Source organism: Cervus canadensis, chromosome 14, assembly GCF_019320065.1.
Source record: "Cervus canadensis isolate Bull #8, Minnesota chromosome 14, ASM1932006v1, whole genome shotgun sequence".
Lineage (NCBI taxonomy): Eukaryota > Metazoa > Chordata > Mammalia > Artiodactyla > Cervidae > Cervus > Cervus canadensis.
The window spans coordinates 46558644-46578581 of NC_057399.1; the positions used below are offsets into that span (position 1 = coordinate 46558644).

Consider the following 19938-nt stretch of genomic DNA (forward strand, 5'->3'; position numbering starts at 1 on the left):
ATGAAAGTGTAGCAGGCAGGACCATGCGTCAGATCTAAAAATATCAACAGGAATTTTCCACTGATGCTTCCTTTTGAGACCACATAAATAAGCCGCACAGCTCCTGCTCCCCTGTATCCCCCACCTGGGACTCTTGCTTCCAGTATCCTGGAGTATTTCAAGCAGTAGCAATGAATCCCACCAGCACCTCTCCCTAGGGAGGTAGTAGGTGGGCCAGTCTCAGGCCATGTGGTCTACAGGAAAAGCATGCGACTAGAGAGAGGAATGAGTGTGACACCCGACTTGCTACCGTGTTATGTTTACTTATCTATAATGCATACCCTAATACTGCCAAAAGGATTTTTAGTGGCTTACACAATTACCCTCACTTTCTCTCCAGGAGTTGAAACAAATAATTAAAAAAGCTTATCTTAAGCCATACTGAAAAAGGTTCTTTCTATATGAGTGTATGTCCTTGGCAGCAGGTGAAAGAATTTTAAACACCAAATACAAGGGAATTAAGAGGATTAGGTAATAAGGCAGAATTAGGAAGTTGGTGCACATTATTTGGGTTATCTGGATTTTCATTAAATATGCTTCTTATGTTCTCCATCTCTTTGTTCTGCAATATGTTGGAAAACGAGGATCTAAAATCAGTCATCTACGTTTCCACCTTAGGAAACAAGAAAATGAAGCACAAATTAGATCCAAAGTAAGCAGGAGAAAAGAGAGAATAAAAATCAGAGAAGAAATCAATGACACTGAAAACAGGAGGTCAACAGAGAAAGTCAACAAAAGCAAAAGCCGTTTCTTTTGCCACGTAGGGTTCATCCACCGTTTCCTTTACCCATCCCTAGGGCTCCTACCCCTGACAGAAGCTTGGGCGTGCTGTTCCTGGGTCCTCTTCTGAGCCACCTCCACCTTCTCCCAGAAGATGCAGCAGATGTAGCAAATATCACTCCCTATAGGGTTCACCCAGCCTCCCAAGGGGTCAGTTGACTACATGAATAATCTCTGTATAATGAGACCAGTGAAGACTAGAAAAGAGGTGCATGTTAACTGTTCTCTTCCAGATATGATCTTTCTTGTTTTAATCCAAATGAATGACCTTCTGCTCCCCATCTGGGAGATGCCTCAGGAATAGGGAGGATCATGGGAGAGTTGAGACCTTACATCACACATAATAAGTACCCTGTCTCATGCAAGGTGAGTGGTTTTATTCAGACAGAGAGGAGTCTAGCACTTCTTTGAAGACCCATCAATCTGATCTGGTGAGGTCATCAAGCTCCTCCCCCTTCCAGAATGGACACTCCCCCCCCACCCCCCACCCCCACCCCACAGTCAGGTCCCCCATTGCCATCTGCAATCTAGAAACTTCTCTCTAAACTCTAAATTAACCTTTTTTTCAGAGAAAAAAGCAAAAGCAACTCTTTATGACTCATATCATTTTAATGACACCAACAGATGGTGACATTTCATCAATAACCCTTCTGCTTATAACCTACAGATTAGCTCCTTTCTCCATCTGCCAAAGTCACCAGGCAGACAGTGCCACCAGCAAATAGTGGAAAATAATTGTCTGTTTAGATGCATAAGCTCTAAACACACTACCGTCCAACGCAAACAATTAGCTATATTGTACGGCTTCCAAAAGCTACATTTAAGGTGGCCGTTGCTAGGGCAGAAATGGACAAGGAGAAGATGCTGGGTCTCAGGCTACACAAACAGTGCTCTCTGTGGGGACGTCATGGCCTGTTGTGGATGAAGCTTGCCATAGATAGAAGTTCAGGGGCCCAGAACCCTGCAGAGGATTTGAGAGGTACCCAGGGAACAAGGCTGTCAGCATGTCTTAGGGGAAATTCTCTGTGTCTTTTTGCCAAGTGCTATCTCACTCTGGTTCAATGGGTGACAGCTTGCAAGCTAGTTAGAAAAGTGCGAAAAAAGTACTGTTCCAAGTCTGGGGCTTGTTTTGCCTTTGCCCAAGCTGGGGCCGCTGGCATGATCATTTGTCTCAACCCCAGGAGAGGCTGGGCAGTGATTTTCCAGTTTTTCCTGGAGTTGTGGCATCCTGGCTTTGACCTTGCAATAACCCATCCTTACCTCCTAAAAGTTCTGTAGCATATCCAGAGAAAATGCAAAAATGATCCAGAAAGAAAAAGTCAACTGTCTTGTGATAGAAGGGTTTAGAATGGTGTAAGATCTGGGGTCTCTGTAGAATCCCTAGAATTATGCAAAATCAGGGCAGCAATTACTGATTTTGCAAGCCCTGACACAGGCTTCCCAGGTGGGGCTAGTGGGTAAAGGACCCTCCTGCCAATGTAGGAGATGCAAGAGATGTGGGTTTGATCCCTGGGTCAGGAAGATCCCCTGGAGGAGGGCACAGCAACCCACTCCAGTATTCAAGCCTGGAGAATCCCACGGACAGAGGAGCCTGGTGGGCTACAGTCCATGGGGTTGCAAAGAGTCGGACACAACACAACAATCCCTGACATGGAAAACCTGAGGCTAAAACACGTGGCTCTAAGTTTCCACACAGTGACGCTCTGGTTGTCCAATCTTGAAGAAGCCAGTGCAGCCTGGCAGGAGGAGTAGGTGGTGGAGGATCAAGAGATTTGAATTTCGAGTCAAATTTGGAGGGACAGAACAAACAGCACCAAAGAATTTATTCTTTATCTATTATGAGGATGCTGGCAAATGACACAGCAAGAGCTTCTGATTGTTCTCTAGTATATATTCTGCCTCTTACGGATTGAATTGTGTCTTTTCCAAACTCCTGTGTTGAAGTCCCAGCCCCCAGGACCTTAGCTGCGACTGGAGACAAGGCCCTTAAAAAGGTGATTAGGTTAAAATGAGGCCATTATGATGGGTCTTAACCCATTGCGACTGGTATCCTTATAATAGGAGGTTAGGACTCAGAGAGATACCAGGGATATGCATGCTCGGAGGAAAGACCATGTGAGGACAAGGCAAGAAGGCAGCCAACCGTCAGGAGAGGGGCCTCAGCGGAAAACGACCTCTGGACACCTTGATCTTGGATGTTCAGCCTCCAGAACTGTGAGGAAATAAATTTCTGTGCTTTAAGCCACCTGGCCTCTGATTTTTTTTTTTTTTTTAATGGCAGCTCTAGAAACCTAACATATTGCCCTTTTGCTTTAGTGAGAGAAGGCCTCCTTTTACCTGGGCCTGGAATAAAGTCTCTATTTCCAACCTTTCTTGTAGCAAGGTGTTGTCATGGGATTAAGTTCTGGCCAATGAGATGGAATGGGAAGTATCTTCTGCAACTTCTGGGATGTGTCTTTAAAGGGTGGAGGTGTATCCTTCATCACTCATTCCTCCTTCTGACTGCCAGGAATGGGGATATTTTGGCCAGGATCTGAACAGTCGTCTTGGACCCACAGGTGGAGAAAAAGTATAAAAGGATCTGACTTTTGACACCCATCAAGAGCCATTCTGGCCCTGGGCTGCCTATAAAGACTTGGGAGAGACATAAAATTCTATCTCATTTAAGTCACTGTCATTTTGGGCTTTTGGTTGCTAACGGTGGAACCTTATCCTAGCTGATCCGGTGGCCTCTTTATGAGGAATCAAGGGAGAAAAATCTTTCACATCTCAGCACTAGGAAAATTCATGCTTCTTCTAGAAACTTTGAGACATCTGTGAATCAGGGAAATGATGCTATTTATTTCTTTGCACTGGGGAGTTCAGAGGAAAATTTGTAACCCCTGACCAGCAACCACAGCACTGGGATCTGAGCTCACCTTAGTCTAGTCTTTTCTAGTCTAGTCTTACTGATACATTTCCCCCTATCTTTTCCATCCTGTGCTGCATTTTTCTCAAAATAGTCATTTTATCCTTTTTTTCATCAGATGTATTTTGCAAGCAGCTCCAAATCTTTGTGAAGCAAGGTGGGACAGACCTAGAAATACAACTCTGCAGTGATCCTACAGAATTTTGGGGAGAGAGAGAGGAGAAGAGACAGAGGTGAGATGTTACTCTATGTGACAACATTGTGATAAATGGACAACTACCTTCTTGGATTCATTTATCAATACTGAAGGTTGGAATCTAGAGGTCTGGCTATCAGAATACCTACCTACAGTTAGACAAGAACAGTTCCAGGGGTCAGCACCTATTGGGAGGTCTCTGGAGCAAGCAACTTAGTTTTATTTTCCTTTATCTAGTGAATGGGCGGGATGGCAGCAGTCTGTCTTGTTTGTGGTCTAGTAGCATGAGGATTTGTTCAGCTTCTTTGCACGTGATTCTTGTACTACTTCCACTTGTACCTGGTCTGGATGGTTTGCCCCAGCATAATTGTCAGGTTTCCAGTGGAGGGGCCTGGGCTGGATTCGTTAGTCCAGTAGCTGCTTCTCCAGCCAGAAAAATATTTCTTGGAAGCAACACAATTTCTTGTTTTTATCTGCGAAGGGCACTGTGCAGAATTCCAGTGTGAAGGTGAGCCCACTTTAATGCAATCTCTGTTAGCAGAGAATTAAAATGAACGCCCGGGAGGCATCTGAAAATAGGCCATCTTTGAGTTCAGTTTTATTGATCGGTAATAACATCTCATCTCCAGTTCACATGGAGCAGTCTCAGAGGATAACCTGAACCTGCCTCGCTCTCAACTTGGTGGGGGTTCGATTGTCCTTTAACCCCCACAAAAGGGCCACTCAGTTCAGCACTACAGAATGCCACCTCTTTTCACTGGAAAGTCCCTTCAGTGGGGCATGATGCTCGATAAAGTACAAGGCCAGTACTTTCATATCTATGTATAAACAGAATTCATTTATGCTAAAACACTGGGCCAAGGTCAAGCTGGGGGCAGGTGAAGATTTACAGTGATTTGTAGTGTAGTAGCGTTAGTCACTCAGTAATGTCTGACTCTTTGCAACCCCATGGACTGTAGCCCGCTAGGCCCCTCTGTGCATGGAATTTTCCAGGGAAGAATACTGGAGTGGGTTGCCATTCCCTTCTCCAGGAAGTGATTTGTACTTCTACTTAAAAAGAATAGTCCCTAATACATTTATTATTGCTGCTGATTCTATAATATATCTGTAGGAAAAAACCCTCAGTTATACCTCTACATTGTACAGCCACACAGGTGCCCACATGAATGATCAAGCAGGGCAAAGCTCATGGAGTGTGGTGCATGCTACAAATCCCCAACAGGGTCCCCAGGGGCGGGGAGTGGGAAAAACTATCCATAAAAACATTCATCGAGCCTGAGACATGAGGCTGGGCGGGTGAGTGCATCAAGAATATTAAAAGTGTCACCCTCAACAAAAGCCACTAATAAAACAAGTGAAATATCTAGGCAACATGGGAGGCATTCATCTATAGACTGGGGCAATCACAGGATGCATAGTACCTGAAAGAGACCAGGGGATCAGCAAACGTTAATCCTCTTCCTTTCTGTCCTTAATCTCATCTCTGCAACTAACTAGCTGTGTGCCCTCAGGCAAGTCAACGGAAATGCTGGAATAGAGAAAGAACACATCCATACCACCTGAAAGGCATCTGGACCTGATGTACCTCACCCCTTTATAGGCCCCCAAAGTCCTTTAAAACCTTGTCATTGTGAAGCAGAGTTTGTTTGTCCCCTGCATTGTTTTAATGTGGGACTACCTTCCTGTCCAAGAATTTGTCATTCATTTCCATCATATGGACACTGAATGATCATGAAAGACAAGCTGCAATCATAGACCTCTGCAATCATTTAGTAGAGGAGCTTTAGGGCCCCAGAATCTCAGAGGAGCCCCGGGTCATTGAGCCCACCCCCATTACTTGAGGACCCTAAGATGAAATGATATGCAGAAAGAAGGAAGGTCACAGTGCCAGGTTCCTTTCACACCCAACCCAAGGCTCTTCCAAATACCACATGGCCTTCCCTCCTCACTCCTAAAAAACAGGTATGAATGTGCTTTACGTTCAATTACACCTGGCTTCTCAGATTTTCGAAGTAAATCAAATCTACTGAAATAGCAATGCTAGCTATGACAAACACTAAGCATGTAATTGACATAATTTTGTTTGATTTTCTTGAGCTTAATTTCTGGTGGTTTGGATGGCCCACTTTCTTGAAAAAGCTGATCAGAAACACCTGATTCTTAGGTGCACTCTTTTTCTTGAGTCTGCTATGGATGGGATATTTGTGTCCCTCCAAAATTCGTATGATGAAACCCTAACCCCCACAGTGATGTTGTTCAGAGGTGGAGTCTTGGGGAGGTGATCAGGTCAGGGTGGCGGAGGCTTCATGACTGGGATTAGTGTCCTTATACATAACTGGGAAGCTAGCTTGCCCTTCTGCCATATGAGGACATACTGACTAAATGTCCTTTTACGATCCAGGAAGCAGGCTGCAACAGCCACCTAATCTTGGACTTCTCAGCCTCCCAAATTGTAAGAAATAAATTTCCATTAGTCAGCTACACAGTCTGTGGCATTTTTCTTATAGCATCCAAGGCAGCTTTGAAGGGGAAATGAAGGGCAGATTTGGGAGTGTGTGTGGGAGCGTGTGGGGCCACTGTGATGCTCTCTTCCCTCCTCTACCTCCTTGAGCGACATCTCCAAAGAGCCAGGTACAAATTTAGAAGAAAGTCAGAAAGATAATAACAAGTATCGTATATTAACACATGTATGTGGAATCTAGAAAAATGGTACAGATGAACCTATTTGCAAAGCAGAAACAAAGACACAGACATAGAGAACAAATGTATGGACACCAAGGGGGGAAAGGAGGGGTGGGATGAATTGGGAGACTGGGATTGACGTATATACACTGCTATGTATAAAACAGATAATTAATGAGAACCCACTGTATATCACAGGGAACTCTACTCAATGCTCTGTGGTGATCTAGATGGGAAGGAAACCCAAAAAAAGGGTACACACACACACACACACACACACACATCCATATAGCTGATGTACTTTGCGGCAGAAACTTACACAATATTGTAAAGCAACTATACTGCAATTAATTTTTTTTTTTACAAAAGAAATGTGGGTACTGATAAGATATTAATGAATGTCAGAACTCCAAATACAGGTGAAAAAGAAAGACTTGTCCTTTAGCATCTCTGTCCAAGAAAAATGTGCAGAAATTTAGCTCAGGTTTGAGACAGGATGCGGTGATAGGCAAGCACACCGAAATGAGGGCTTGAGATTTTATGGGCATTTCATTGCTTGATGTCACCCCTGATTCTCATAACGGTGGATAATCCTGTACTGGCTACTTCTAAAATGAATATCTAGGGGACACTGGAGGAGATGGATTAAGCCCTTTACAATCATAAACTTTCCTGAGGCTCACTTTAGCAAGCAATGAAACAGGAGGCGGGTTATTTCCAGACTCCAGCATTCCATGTTCAAAGGCCAGTGGAACCTCAGGGGAAGAATATGCCCAACAAAACAGCATCATCTTGGAACAGGGATGATGTGCTTCTCCTCCTATATCTGTCCTCTTTCATTATTGAAGCATTAAGAACACTCTCTTTGACAGAGGTGGCATGTTTTACTTTTCCAATTAGGTTTCCTTGGGAACCGATGGAAAGGTGTGTGCGTGGGATGCTCCTAGAGAGAGAAGAAATCTTCCAAGTGTCTTACCGAATGAAGGGAGTGTTGGAGAAGGGATTAATAGACAAAGAAGACCCACTTGTGCTCCAGGACATTCTTTTACGACGTGACTGCTGTTATGTAAAATTAATTGAGATAATCTAGGAAGAGCACTTGGAACTGTGTTTGGCACACAGTAAATACTCAGGAAATGTTAGTTAGTTATTACTATTATTGTTAATAAATGGTTAGGAGAATAACTTCTTCAAAGATGTCCAGAAGAAAGAAGTTTGACTTGGTGAATTATAATACTTCCAAGCCATAAAATTCTATAATTCAATTTTTTCATGTGAAAGTGGAAACTGCAATAATTGTGTTTCCCCATATATCCATTCATCCAACACTTATTGAGCATTCATTGACTGCAGTGATGTCAACAATCTAATTTACTTTCCTGTTTGGTAAGAGGAATAAATAGAAGACCTTTGTAAATAAGATGAAAGGGAAAATTCCACAGCCCTAAGGAGAAAATGCTCTTTTATTTCAGTAGATAGGCTGTAAGCAGAGTTTTCATCTGAAACAAAGCTTCCAAGCAGACTCATAATATTGTGACACCTTGATTCTGTGTTTCATGCAGAGCTAAAAACAATACTAGAGTTGGAGCTCTCAAAGGTAAAATTACCAAAAATGCACAGTCATACTTTAATACAGTGAAAGGCTCCGAAATCAACATCTATTTGGCAAGTAGAAGGTGCCAAAAAACATTCCATGAAGTGATTTACCACCAAGGAAATCTATTAAAAATGAGATTTTTAAAAATAATAAATATCCATATGGCCACTGTATTAGTCTGCTTGGGCCACCACAACAAACACCATAGACTAGGTGGCTTGAGCAACAGAAATTTATTATAAACTCCCACCATAAATACCAGCTGGTTCAGGGACAGTAAGTGGTTTTCATCTCATCTTCATTTTTGTTTTCCTAAACTGGTTGGCCAATTAGTGTGGTAAACATACCAGCAGCTTTCACTTTGTTTAAGAACTAGAATGTCATGATTGAAATTCGAAAGACCAACCCATAAAAATCTTCACTACTGGGCTGTGGATTATTTTGGTCTTACAGACCTAAAGACCTATGCTCAAAACCTCTAAGTGACACAAGGGAAAATGGATTTTGGGGACCCCAGAGCTACTGTTCAGGGCTTGCCAAACAAGGTGTGTATGGGTCATTTTGAGAGCAAACTCAGAGTTCTGGAACGGGTCAGCAAAGGGCTATAAGGACAATTTCATTTGTCATTTGCCTTTCCTGTTTAAAAAGGGGATAAAAACAGGATAGCCAGGAAGAAGAAAGTCTCTTAGACACAGTGATGAAAAATCAGAGTTGCATTTGGAAAAATTCAGTTACTCAACTCAAAGATGAGTCCTTACTGACTCTTACGGGCAGAGTGTTGTGTCCCTCCAAAACTCATATGTGGTACTGGAGAAGACTCTTGAGAGCCTCTTGGACAGCAAGAGGCTGTCAATCCTAAAGGAAATCAACCCTGAATACTCATTGGAAGGACTGATGATGAGGCTGAAGCTCCAATACTTTGGTCACCTGATGAGAAGAGTTGATTAATTGGAAAAGACCCTAATGCTGGGAAAGATTGAAGGCAGGAGGAGAAGGGGAAGACACAGGATGAGATGGTTGGATGGCATCATCAACTCAATGGACATGAGTTTGAGTAAGGTCTGGGAGTTGGTGATGGACAGGGAGGCCTGGCGTGCTGCAGTCCATGGGGTCGCAAAGAGTTGGACACGACTGAGTGACTGAACTGAACTGAGGTCATAGGAGTGAGACCCTGATCCTATGGGATTAGTGTCCTTGTGAGAAGAGACACCAGAGAGCACTTCTCTACTTCTTGTTCTCTCCACCCACACTCCTCACCCTTTTGTGTATGCAAGGCTCTATGAGGACAAAGAGAGAAGACAGCCAACTACACGCCAGGAAGAGAGCCCTTGCCAGAAACTGAATTGGCTGAAACCTTGATCTTAGACTTCCAGCTTCCAGGACTAGAAGAAAATAAATTTCTACTGTTTAAGCTGCCCAGTCTATGATTTTTTTGTTATGGCAGCCCAAGCAGACTGATACACACCTTTTTAAAGTATCTTAATTTTGAATTTTTTTTTTTTTTGCTTTAAAAGAAATCATCATGTTCACTTGCTAGAATTTATTTGACATTAATTTTTATTGGAGCATAGTTGCTTTATAATGTTGTATAATTCTTTCTTTAGTGGTGACTTCTTTATTTTTTAAATTTATTTTAACTGGAGGGTAATTGCTTTAAAATGTTGTGCTGGTTTCTGTTGTACAAGAACAACATGAGTCAGCCGTAAGTACACATGTGTCCCCTCTGTCCTGAGCATTTCTCCCGGCTCCCCATCACACCCCTCCAGGTCAACACAGAGCACTGAGCTGAGTTCCCTGAGCTATATAGCTGCTTCCTGCTGGCTATCTATTTTACCCATGGTAGTGTATATATGCCAGTGCTACTCTCTCAATTCGTCCCCTCCTCTCCTACTGTGTCCGAATGTTCCCTATACTCATATCTCTATTTCTGCCATGCAAATAGATTCATCAGTACCATTTTTCTAGATTCCATATATATGCATTAATATATGATATTTGTTTTTCTCCTTCTGATTTATTTCACTTTGTATAACAGGCTCTATGTTCATCCACCTCACTACAACTGACTCAAATTCGTTCCTTTTTATGGCTGAGTAAATAATCCCTTTTCCACTCATTCTTTACTGAGTCTTTGAGAAATCTCTTTATTTTTGTTCCCTGAGTTTTTCAGTGTCTTTGCCCTTGTACTATTTACCAATATCCTTCATTCTCTTGACTCCACTCTTATCTCTATGTTTCTATCACTTATCTCTTTCCAAGAGATAAATCAAGAAGAGGTCAGTAACAAAGCATCTCTTTTGGGAAGGCAGCACCATCCTGAGATATCTGAATTGCCTTCTGAGTAGACATCCTGAACCAACAGAAAACATTTAAATGTCATACAGATTTTTAAAAAAGTGATTAATCTCAGCCTGTCTATCAGTAGGAAATAAGTCACCCCTCCTTAAAATACCATTTTATGGTTTGTTTTACATATAGATGGAAAAAAAAAAAAAACTAGCATCAAGAATTTAGCATATCAAACACAAAATGATAAGCTTTCACTCAGCAATGGCAACCTGAAAACACTTTATCTGTTTTTCCATGACTTTGAATTGAAACCAAGATTTCAAAATATTTTGCTGTGAGTGATGAAGCTGTCTGGACCCAAGTTTCCCATGAAGCCAAGAAACCATTTTATATTAATGTAAAATGGCATTTGGAGCGTCTGGTGAAATATAATTACTTTCCTTCACTTTGCATTTGCCCAAATAATTCTGAGGTGCAACCTACAGACAAGATGGATTTCTTTCGGTACTGCTGTTATAAATTGGTTTTTGTATAGTTTTCATGGGCTTTGTAAATCCTGCTGATCCAAATCATAGAAGATTTGTCAACATAAAAGCTACTGAAGAATCATAAGAAATAATTCAAAAGTTATTCACATTGTTTTATCATCAATTGGATTACAGTTATTCACAGGACCAGTGATATTAATGTCAGTTTTTTTTCAGGGTGGCAATGGAGTTTTTTTCTTTTTATTAATAGTCAGCCCTTAATGTATCTTATGTGAATAATTAATAGACTTTCTTTAAACTCCTTCAGAAAGCACAATGACAAATGGTGTTATTAACAGTAACATTCTAAGTGAAGTTATTATTCTCTGTCAATATTCAAGTTTAGGCAGAAATTCAAGAGTCAGACCTATCTATTTCATTTTAACTGTGTTCAAAAGGCCTCTGTGTGGATCTTAAGCAGTTGGTAAATATTGTACAGGTCATCTGATATTGAAACTGGATCTCAACTTTTCCTTAAAAAATAAATGTATAGATTGAAAGGAAAAAAGCGTTATCTCCTTAGAAATGGAACCCATGTACTATGGCCTGGTAGATAAAACACTAATTTTTGCTTTTCTTCTGTATAGTGTGTACTAGGTTTTCTCGGATACTAATAAGTTTTTTTTTTCTAAGGCAATCATAGATCTAACATGGCTTGGACCTTGAAAACTCCAGTCTGACGAAGAATCTTTGACTATTGTTTTCCTTTCATACTTAGGTCTTGCCCTCTCTCCCCAGCACTTCCCCGTGCTCCTTTTTCACCAAAACTTCCTTTTCCTGAGTGCCAGAATGCTCTTAGGTTTCATCAATGTTTTGAGAGATTGAATAATCTCATTAACAGTGGGAAATTTGGCCCTTAGCTGTTTATAAACTTTCAAAATGGTTGACCTGGCCTTTACACACCATAATCATTTAGAAGAGATACTTGCTCTTTGAATAACAGGAAGGTTTGAGGTTTGAAAACTCTTCTGTTAAACATTGCTGGGACTTCCCTGGTGGTCCAGTGGTTAAGACTCTGAGCTCCCAATGCAGGGGGTACAGGTTCTATCATCCCTGGTTGAGGGACTAAGGTCCCACATGCCACTCGGCATGACCAAACAAACAAACAAACCCCAAAAATCTTATCATTGCGAAGAAAGTAAACATTTTCTAACTAAAGGTAATACTTTAGGAAGAGACACACCATGTGGACTCTGGATACCAGCTGCTTGGATAATCTTGGAAGTCCTTATCAGAGCTAACGTCATGGACCAATGTTCATTATGAAGTCTTTCTGCGGAGCTTTAAAATCATAGCTATAACTTTAAAAGACAACAATAATGCATTTTAGTTTTCTTAAGAGAAACCTAAGATTACAATCATGTCCATAATCTTTCTCTACTCACCCTTTACTTAGTCACCCAAACATTTTAACCAGCACTATAAGAGCAGATCTTAAAAACCAGATTGAGTTTAGGTGAAGACCAGCGCTAGGCTGGGAAGAAATAAGTTAGAGCTGAAATTCCAGAGGGAGAAAGGAAGGGTTTAATATAGTAAGATACTATTTCAGTTGTAAAGTGAGAAGAAAAAGAAGAAAAATGGGCATTTTATCCATTATCTACCTAAATATCTATCTGGTTGTCTATCTATACAAGTGTCTGTGTGTGTGTGTGTGTGTGTGTTTATGTGTATTCTCTTTTCCTAGGGATGTGGTAATCTTAAATAAGTCTGTTTGCCCACTGCTGCAACTAGGCAACTCTTAACCAAAGCAAAGACAATTTAGATTTCCCTAAGGACAGACAGAAATCTTAGAGGCCAAATGAAATAAAAGCTGCAACATATAAAAAGCATAATACATGAAGAAAGAGTTAGATTTTCAGATTTCAGAATCTAAGAAATTTGCAAGGCCTTTCTCTTTCTCCCTTCCCACTGTGAGCAGGTATATAAAGTGTCTGGATGTGTTATGCCTGGAGGACCATGATGCGGAAAGGCAGGAGCTTCCCTGAGCACGCCGGCCATGCGCCATCACCTGGCTGTTGTCCGTTGTTGTTATTGTGCAGTTGCTAAGTTGTGTCCAACTCTTTGTGACCCCATGGGCTGCAGCATGCCAGTCTTCCCTGTCCTTCCCTATCTCCCAGAGTTTGCTCAAACTCATGTCCATTGAGTTGGTGATATCATCTTGGCAAAATTAAAATGTAAGAAAATGCTGGGTTCTAGGTGGGAGAGAATATATCTTAGAATTGTCTTTAAAACGTGGATAAACGCCCAACATTGAAAATTTGGAAGGTCGGTAAATTCTCAGTGACAGCTCAACTCAGTTGTGTTAGAATCAACAGCATTCTATCAGCAGGCCTTGGGAGAAGATAATTAGCACTAAGCCATTTGAGAAGTCAAATTATTTCTTGGTTCCACAAAATTTACAAATGAAGAAGTGCTCACAGAGTGCTCTTTTAGAGTGCTCTTCATTGCCAGTGTAAAGTCTGGACATAAGGAAGTTCTCAGAGATGAGGTGTCAATGTAAAATTAGTTCACTTGTAAATACGGTTTTGAAAACAGCAGGTTCATTAGATGAGATGGGTTAAACTCTCAGGAGAGTATCAGTGGTGAGTGTGTGGTGTGTGGGCTCATCATTTCCATTAATAAAGTTGGGAGGCACACTTCATTCCTCCTGGAGCTTGATGAAAATACAACTGGGAAAGAAAGAAAATTCAACAGTAAAAAGGCACAGAGCTCTTTCTGTGAAACTGTCCTTTGGGTGGCCAGAGTGTCCTGATTTCACACCTTTTTTTCTGATTCGAGAATCACAGCTCTAATTTACCTTGCTACTTAGTCATTCCAGCCTGGAAACCTCAGCATCACCCACAACTGCTTTTTCTTGTTCACTCTCTATGACTAACTTATTAAATGGTCTCAATGCTTCCTCAGAAACAGCTCTCATATCCAGTCACTGTCAGCCATGCTACAATTCATAGTTGGTCTGAGGCCTTGTCATCTGGGCTACTTAACAGACATTTTAAAGACAGTTTTACAAGTACTGCTAATAATGACAAACAATTGTGCAGTGCTTATTGTTCGCCAAGAACTGTTCTATGAGCATTCTAGTCTCACAGCAATGCTGTGAAATAGGATAGTATCCTTGTTTCAGAGAGAAGAAATATGGGAACAGAGAGGTTAAGTAACTCATCCAAAGTCACACAGCTGGGGAGTGGCCAATCTTGGATTTGAACTCATGTGGTCTGTCTTCAGAGACTTTTCTCTTAAAGGACTAATGCATACTGTTTCTGTTTTAATTTAACCCATTACTAGTTTTAGCTGTTGCATTTTTGGGGAATAGGTAAAACAGTTAACTGGTTCAAAATTCAAAAGCTACAGAAGGCTACATACTGAAAAATGCATGCAGAAGTCTCCCCCTCACCCCAGTTCCCTACCGCAGACTGCTGTTCTGTAGGAATCAGCCAGTTTCTTCAACAAAATCCAAAGCAAATGCTTCCACATCACTATGTTATTTCCTTTCTTTTTCCCCTCTTACAGAGAGTACACTGGATGAATTTGGCATGTTGCCTTTTCCACTTAACATATATTGAAGATCATTCCATATAAGTGCATGAAGAGCTTCCTTGTTATTTTTTTCTTTTTCTTTTTTTGGGTAAAGACTACAGATGGTTGAAAAGAGGGGTGGGCAAGCTTTTCCTGAAAAGGGCCAGATAGTAAATATTTTAGGCTTTATGGGCCTTATGGTCTCTGTCACATATGCTGCTGCTGCTTTTATCTAAAGCTTCAAGAAGATAAAAACATTCTTATCTCAGGGGTCATTCAAAAACAGGCTGCAGGCCAGATCTGGCTACAGATCACAGTTTGCTAGGACTTTCCTGATGGCTCAGAGGGTAAAGAATTTGCCTGTAATGTGGGAGACCTGGGTTTGATCCCTGGGTTGGGAAGATTCCCTGGAGGAGGGCATGGCAACTCACTCCAGTACTCTTGCCTGGAGAATCCGCATGGACAGAGGAGCCTGGCAGGCTATAGTCCATGGGGTTGCAAAGAGTCGGAGACGACTGAGCGACTAAGCACTGTTTGCTAATTTTTGCACCAAATGGGCTCTTACCTTGCCACCCAGTAGTCTACCCTCCCTCACTCTGGCCCCTTTGTTACCATTCAGAAAGAGCTCTCATCCTGTCTCATAGATCTGATGCTGCCACTCCACGGCAGCTCCCTGCTTCCAGCAGGGGGATGTCCGTACTTCTCAGGCAGAGCCACAACGTCCTTCCTGATGCCTGTGTGTCTCCTCCCTCCCCATCCGCTGCCCTGGTCCAGGCCTCATCAGCTCTGCCCCAACCCCTGCAGCCACCTCACTGCCCCACCACTGCTATCCAATTTCTTGCTGCACATCCGATCTCTACACCTCAGTGCACCCTCCTGGATCTTTCACAGGTGCAAATCACATCTGGGAACCTATGGCAGCTTGTTGTTGTCCTGAAAGGGAGTCAACTTGTGTATCATGGTCCTCAAGGCAGGCCAGCCCTGCTGGGACCTCACTGCGACCATCCGCCCTCCCTCTGCTCCCCACTCTCCAGCTACACTGACTTCTCTGCTCCTCAAACAAGTCAAGTTCATTTCTGCCTCTGTGGGTGCTGTTCCCTTGGCCTGGCTTGTTCTTTTGTTCAAGATTTTTATTTTTATTTGGATGTGGACTATTTTTAAAGTCTTTATTGACTCTGTTGCAATGTTGCTTCTGCTTTATGTTTTGCTTTTTCACTGCAAGGCATGTGGGATCTTAGCTCCCAGACCAAGGATTGAACTCGCACCCTTTTCTGCATTGGAAGGCAAAGTCTTAACCACTGGACCACCACAGATGTTCTGGCTGGCTTGTTCTTAAAGTTCAGCCTCTGTTCAAACGCCACTTCCTTAGTGAAGCTTTCCCTCACCTCCCAACCTAAAGGGGCCCCTCCACTTGCCCTCCATTGAGTCACCAGGCTTTATTTTCTTCATGGCCCCATTGCTGTCCATAATTACGTCTTGGTTTACATTTGCAGTCTCTCTGCTCTGCTAGAATGGTCCTAAAATTCTGCTAGAATTTCCAAGGCCCAGCACATCGCCTGACACATACTGGATGAGCACTGAAAAGTTTCTGATTCAACAAGGGAAGAATTTCAGCCCAACTTACTTTTCCAAGTGGATTTCTCCTCCCTCCTCACCTCACATTTCAGTCTCTAGTTCTGCTGGCCTTTTCACCAGTCACTAACATGGATTTCCCTCTTAACGGACCATTTTGTCATCGCCTCCTTTTTTGAGCAACAAACTCCTACTCACTCCTCAATGCCCAGCTCAAGTTTTTGCACTTAAGTTTTTGCACTTTTCCTTGCTTGGGTCTTCCTTTGGAAGGCTCCCAGAACACTCTGTATTCTTTCCTGACATGTGTGTGAAAGTCACCCAGTTGTGTCAGACTCTCTGTGACCCCATGGACTGCAGCCCACCAGGCTCCTCTGTCCATGGAATTCTCCAGACAAGAATACTGGAATGGGTTGCCATTTCCTTCTCCAGGGGATCATCCTGACTCAGGGATTGAACCTGGGTCTCCTGCACTGCAGGTAGACTCTTTATGTGACAAACTGGGTCATAATTATTTACCTACTATAAATGTTTATTTATTTGCTTATCATACCCTGGATATACTCAAACATTATATATGTATATATTCTTTCTATATAAATTTTCATTTTAGCTACAATGAACTTTTACCTATAGGGAAGGGACATCTTGGATGCTATTTATATAGTAGGTATGGGCACATAGGGTTCCCCAGAGGCTCTGTGGTAAAGAATCCACCCACCAATGCAGAAGATACAGGTTCCATCCCTGGGCTGGGCAGATCCCCTGGAGAAGGGAATGGCAACCCACTTCAGTATTCTTGCTTGGAGAATCCCATGAACAGAGGAGCCTGGTGGGCTACAGTGCATGGGGTCGCAAAAGAGTTGGACACAACTTAGCAACTAAACAACAAGAAAATGGGCACTAATAAATAATAGCATTTAGCTCTGTGCTAAGTGCTTTATGCACATTATCTCATGCAACTCTCCTAATATCCCGAATGAGGCAGGTACTGTGATTATCTGTACTTTGCAGATGAGGAAACTAGAAGAAGGTTTGATAACTCTCTCACGTCAGCTCTGAAAATCACTGCCAGGCTGTCCTGCGGGCGGCTGGTGGGGAGGCTCTCTGAAGGCCTGTGTGCCCTGGAGCTCTTAGTGTATCAGCATGGTGCACAAATCTGTCCTGTCACCCTGAGTGAGACCCGGGGACACAGCTCTGCTCAGAGAGGGGTTGGCTGGGGCTCTGTCAACCCCCTGCAGCAAGCTGCTTCCGTGTGGGGGTACAGCTGTCCCTCTGCCAGCCAGATGGACAGGCACGGCGGCGAGGGTGCCCTCTGCACACCTGTGACTGTGTGTCCCCAAGGACAGCCAGATGTTCCTGGGGCCTGCCTCCTCCTGCCACATGCTGCAGACGTAAGCTGCTCTGCCGGCTCACCCTTGAGCTAACGCGAAGGGACTGTGGGCAGGGCTCTGGGCAGGAGGGCAAGAGTCTAGGAGGCAGAGGGCAGAAGTAGCTGCCATGTTTCTGTCTTCCTTTAGCCATTCCCCGCCGCCCCCCGCAGCTTTACTGAGGTGTAACTGACAAATAACAATTCCATCTATTTAAGGTGTACAATGTGAAGACAGGTATACCTCATGAAAAGCACAGCAAAGGAAACAGTAGACAAATGAAAAGGCAACCTATGCAGTGGGAGAAAATATCTATAGATCATATATCTGATAAGGAGTTCATAACCAAAATATATGAGGAACTCTTACAACTCAATAGCAAACAATGAATAACCTGATTAAAAAATGGGTGAAGGATCTGAGTGGATATTCTTCTGAAGGAGACAACACACAAATGGCCAACACATGTACAAAAAGGTGCTTGACATCTTTATCCTTTCCTTTAAATGAAGAAAGTTTCTTTGCATGTTTCTTCAGGGAATAAAAGCAACAGGCAATGATGAGCAAGCGTCTTTCTAAGAAACACAGACTTCCTCTGTTGCAGAGAGCATCCCAATACAAAGGAGAAGAGAGGGTTGGAATGGGTTTGCTGTAGTCTGGCTTCATTATCAGCTCATCGGGAAAATTCTGTCTAGAGAAGTGGGTCACAAACTTTGGGGTCATGCTACTCAAAAAGTGTGGTTCTTAGACCAGCCACATCAGAATCACCTGGGAGCTCAGGAGAGCTGCAGACTTGGGGCCCCACTCTGGACCTGACAAACCAGACCCTGAATTTTAACAGAATCCTCCAGGAAATTCCTAAACACATTAAAGTCTGAGAAACACCGACTCAAGGGTGACTGGTTAAAATGTACATTTGGGACTCTACGCCTTAGAAATTCTGATTCACTTGATGAGGGTGAGATACAGAAATCTAACAAGCACCACCTACTTTTTGGTTCTGCCTAAATTTTTGAGCAACTGTGATCTGAGGCAGCGGAAACAGTACAGATTCTGTATTTAGACAGTCCTAAGGCAACAGTCCCAGTATTCTTGCCTGGACAATCCCCAAGGACAGAGGAGCCTGGCAGGCTACAGTCCATAGCGTCGCAGAGGCAGACACACAAGATCAGTGCTAAGAAGCAACTTAGCACACACACGCACAAGATCAAATCTCAGCTCTAATAGCTACAAACCAGGTAATCCTGAATAACTGCTTCATCTTAAGCTTTAGCTTCCTCACCTATAAAACAGAGATACTAAATGTCTATACCTTCAGCTGGGTGGTTTAAAGTGATAGCATAGACAAAGCACCTAGCACTGAAGCTATGGCACACACACAGTGGGTATAAGTGGTAAGTATTGTAGCCATTAGATCAAACAGCTATCTAATGGTTGCAACACTGAACGATGGACTGGACCACAGTACTGACTAATTTCAACTGCAGGGACAAAAAAGGCCAAAGGGGGTTAACCAAGGGATGATGGCTGTGGTTTCTCTGTTACTTAATCATGGCCCTAAAGACACAGAGAGGATTAGACTGCAGCAGTGATCAAACTTTATCATCTATTAAAAATCACCAGGGATGGGAGTTAAAATGGTGATTCCTTGGATGTGTGTGTAATGTGTGACTGAGTCCCTTCGCCGTTCACCTGAAACTATCACAGCATTGTTCATCGGCTACACCCCAATACAAAATAAAAAGTTCAAAAGAAAAAAGTGCTGATCCTGGGTGCTGCTTCTCAGTGATTCTATTTCCCATTAGATCTGGGATATGGACCAGGGATCTGCATTTTTATCCCCAGGAGATTTGATGCATGACTCCTCCAATCTCACCCTGAGAAACAGTGGCTTGGAGAATGCGTGTGTGCATGCTAAGTCGCTTCAGTTATGCCTGACTCTGTGCGACCCTATGGACCATAGCCCATCAGGCTCCTCTGTCCATGGGATTCTCCAGGCAATAATACTGGAGTGGGTTACTGTGCCGTCCTCCAGGGGATCTTCCCGAGCCAGGGATCAAACTTGCGTCTCTTCCATCTCCTGCATTGCAGGTGAGTTCTTTACTACAAGTGCCACCTGGGAAGCCCTGGCTTGGAGAATATGTCCACTTATATGATGAATGAAGAGTCTGATGCATGCGGTGCCCTGGCTGGTACTGGGAAGTACACACAGGGACGGATGGCTCTGGGGTCCTCTGAGCTGGGAGCTGGGGCCTCCGAGGAGAATGCAGGTCTGTGCTGCTAGGCTAAAATATCAACACACAGCCTGGAGAGCAATGAGAAACTGCTGTACCTGGGCTTCTGCAGCTTCGATGCTGTGGGAGAGATTTCCATTTTGTACTGGTTCCGAAGCATCACTGGAGGGTGTCATCTCCACTTCTGTGCTGGTGCTGTTTGGGAGCTCGATTTTTTCTGTGACAAAATTT

The 19938-nt window shown here is 43.0% G+C and overlaps 1 protein-coding gene across 4 annotated transcripts in view; it reads right to left on the minus strand.

Annotated features, from left to right (window-relative positions):
* Window positions 1-19938, minus strand: part of SLC24A2 (solute carrier family 24 member 2) — a 270757-nt gene that overhangs the window by 21162 nt on the left and 229657 nt on the right. For all 4 annotated transcript variants that reach the window (XM_043487153.1, XM_043487151.1, XM_043487150.1 and 1 more), the window contains one exon: window positions 19806-19924. In XM_043487153.1, the coding sequence (XP_043343088.1) occupies window positions 19806-19924 (119 nt within the window). The remainder of the gene's footprint in view (window positions 1-19805; window positions 19925-19938) is intronic.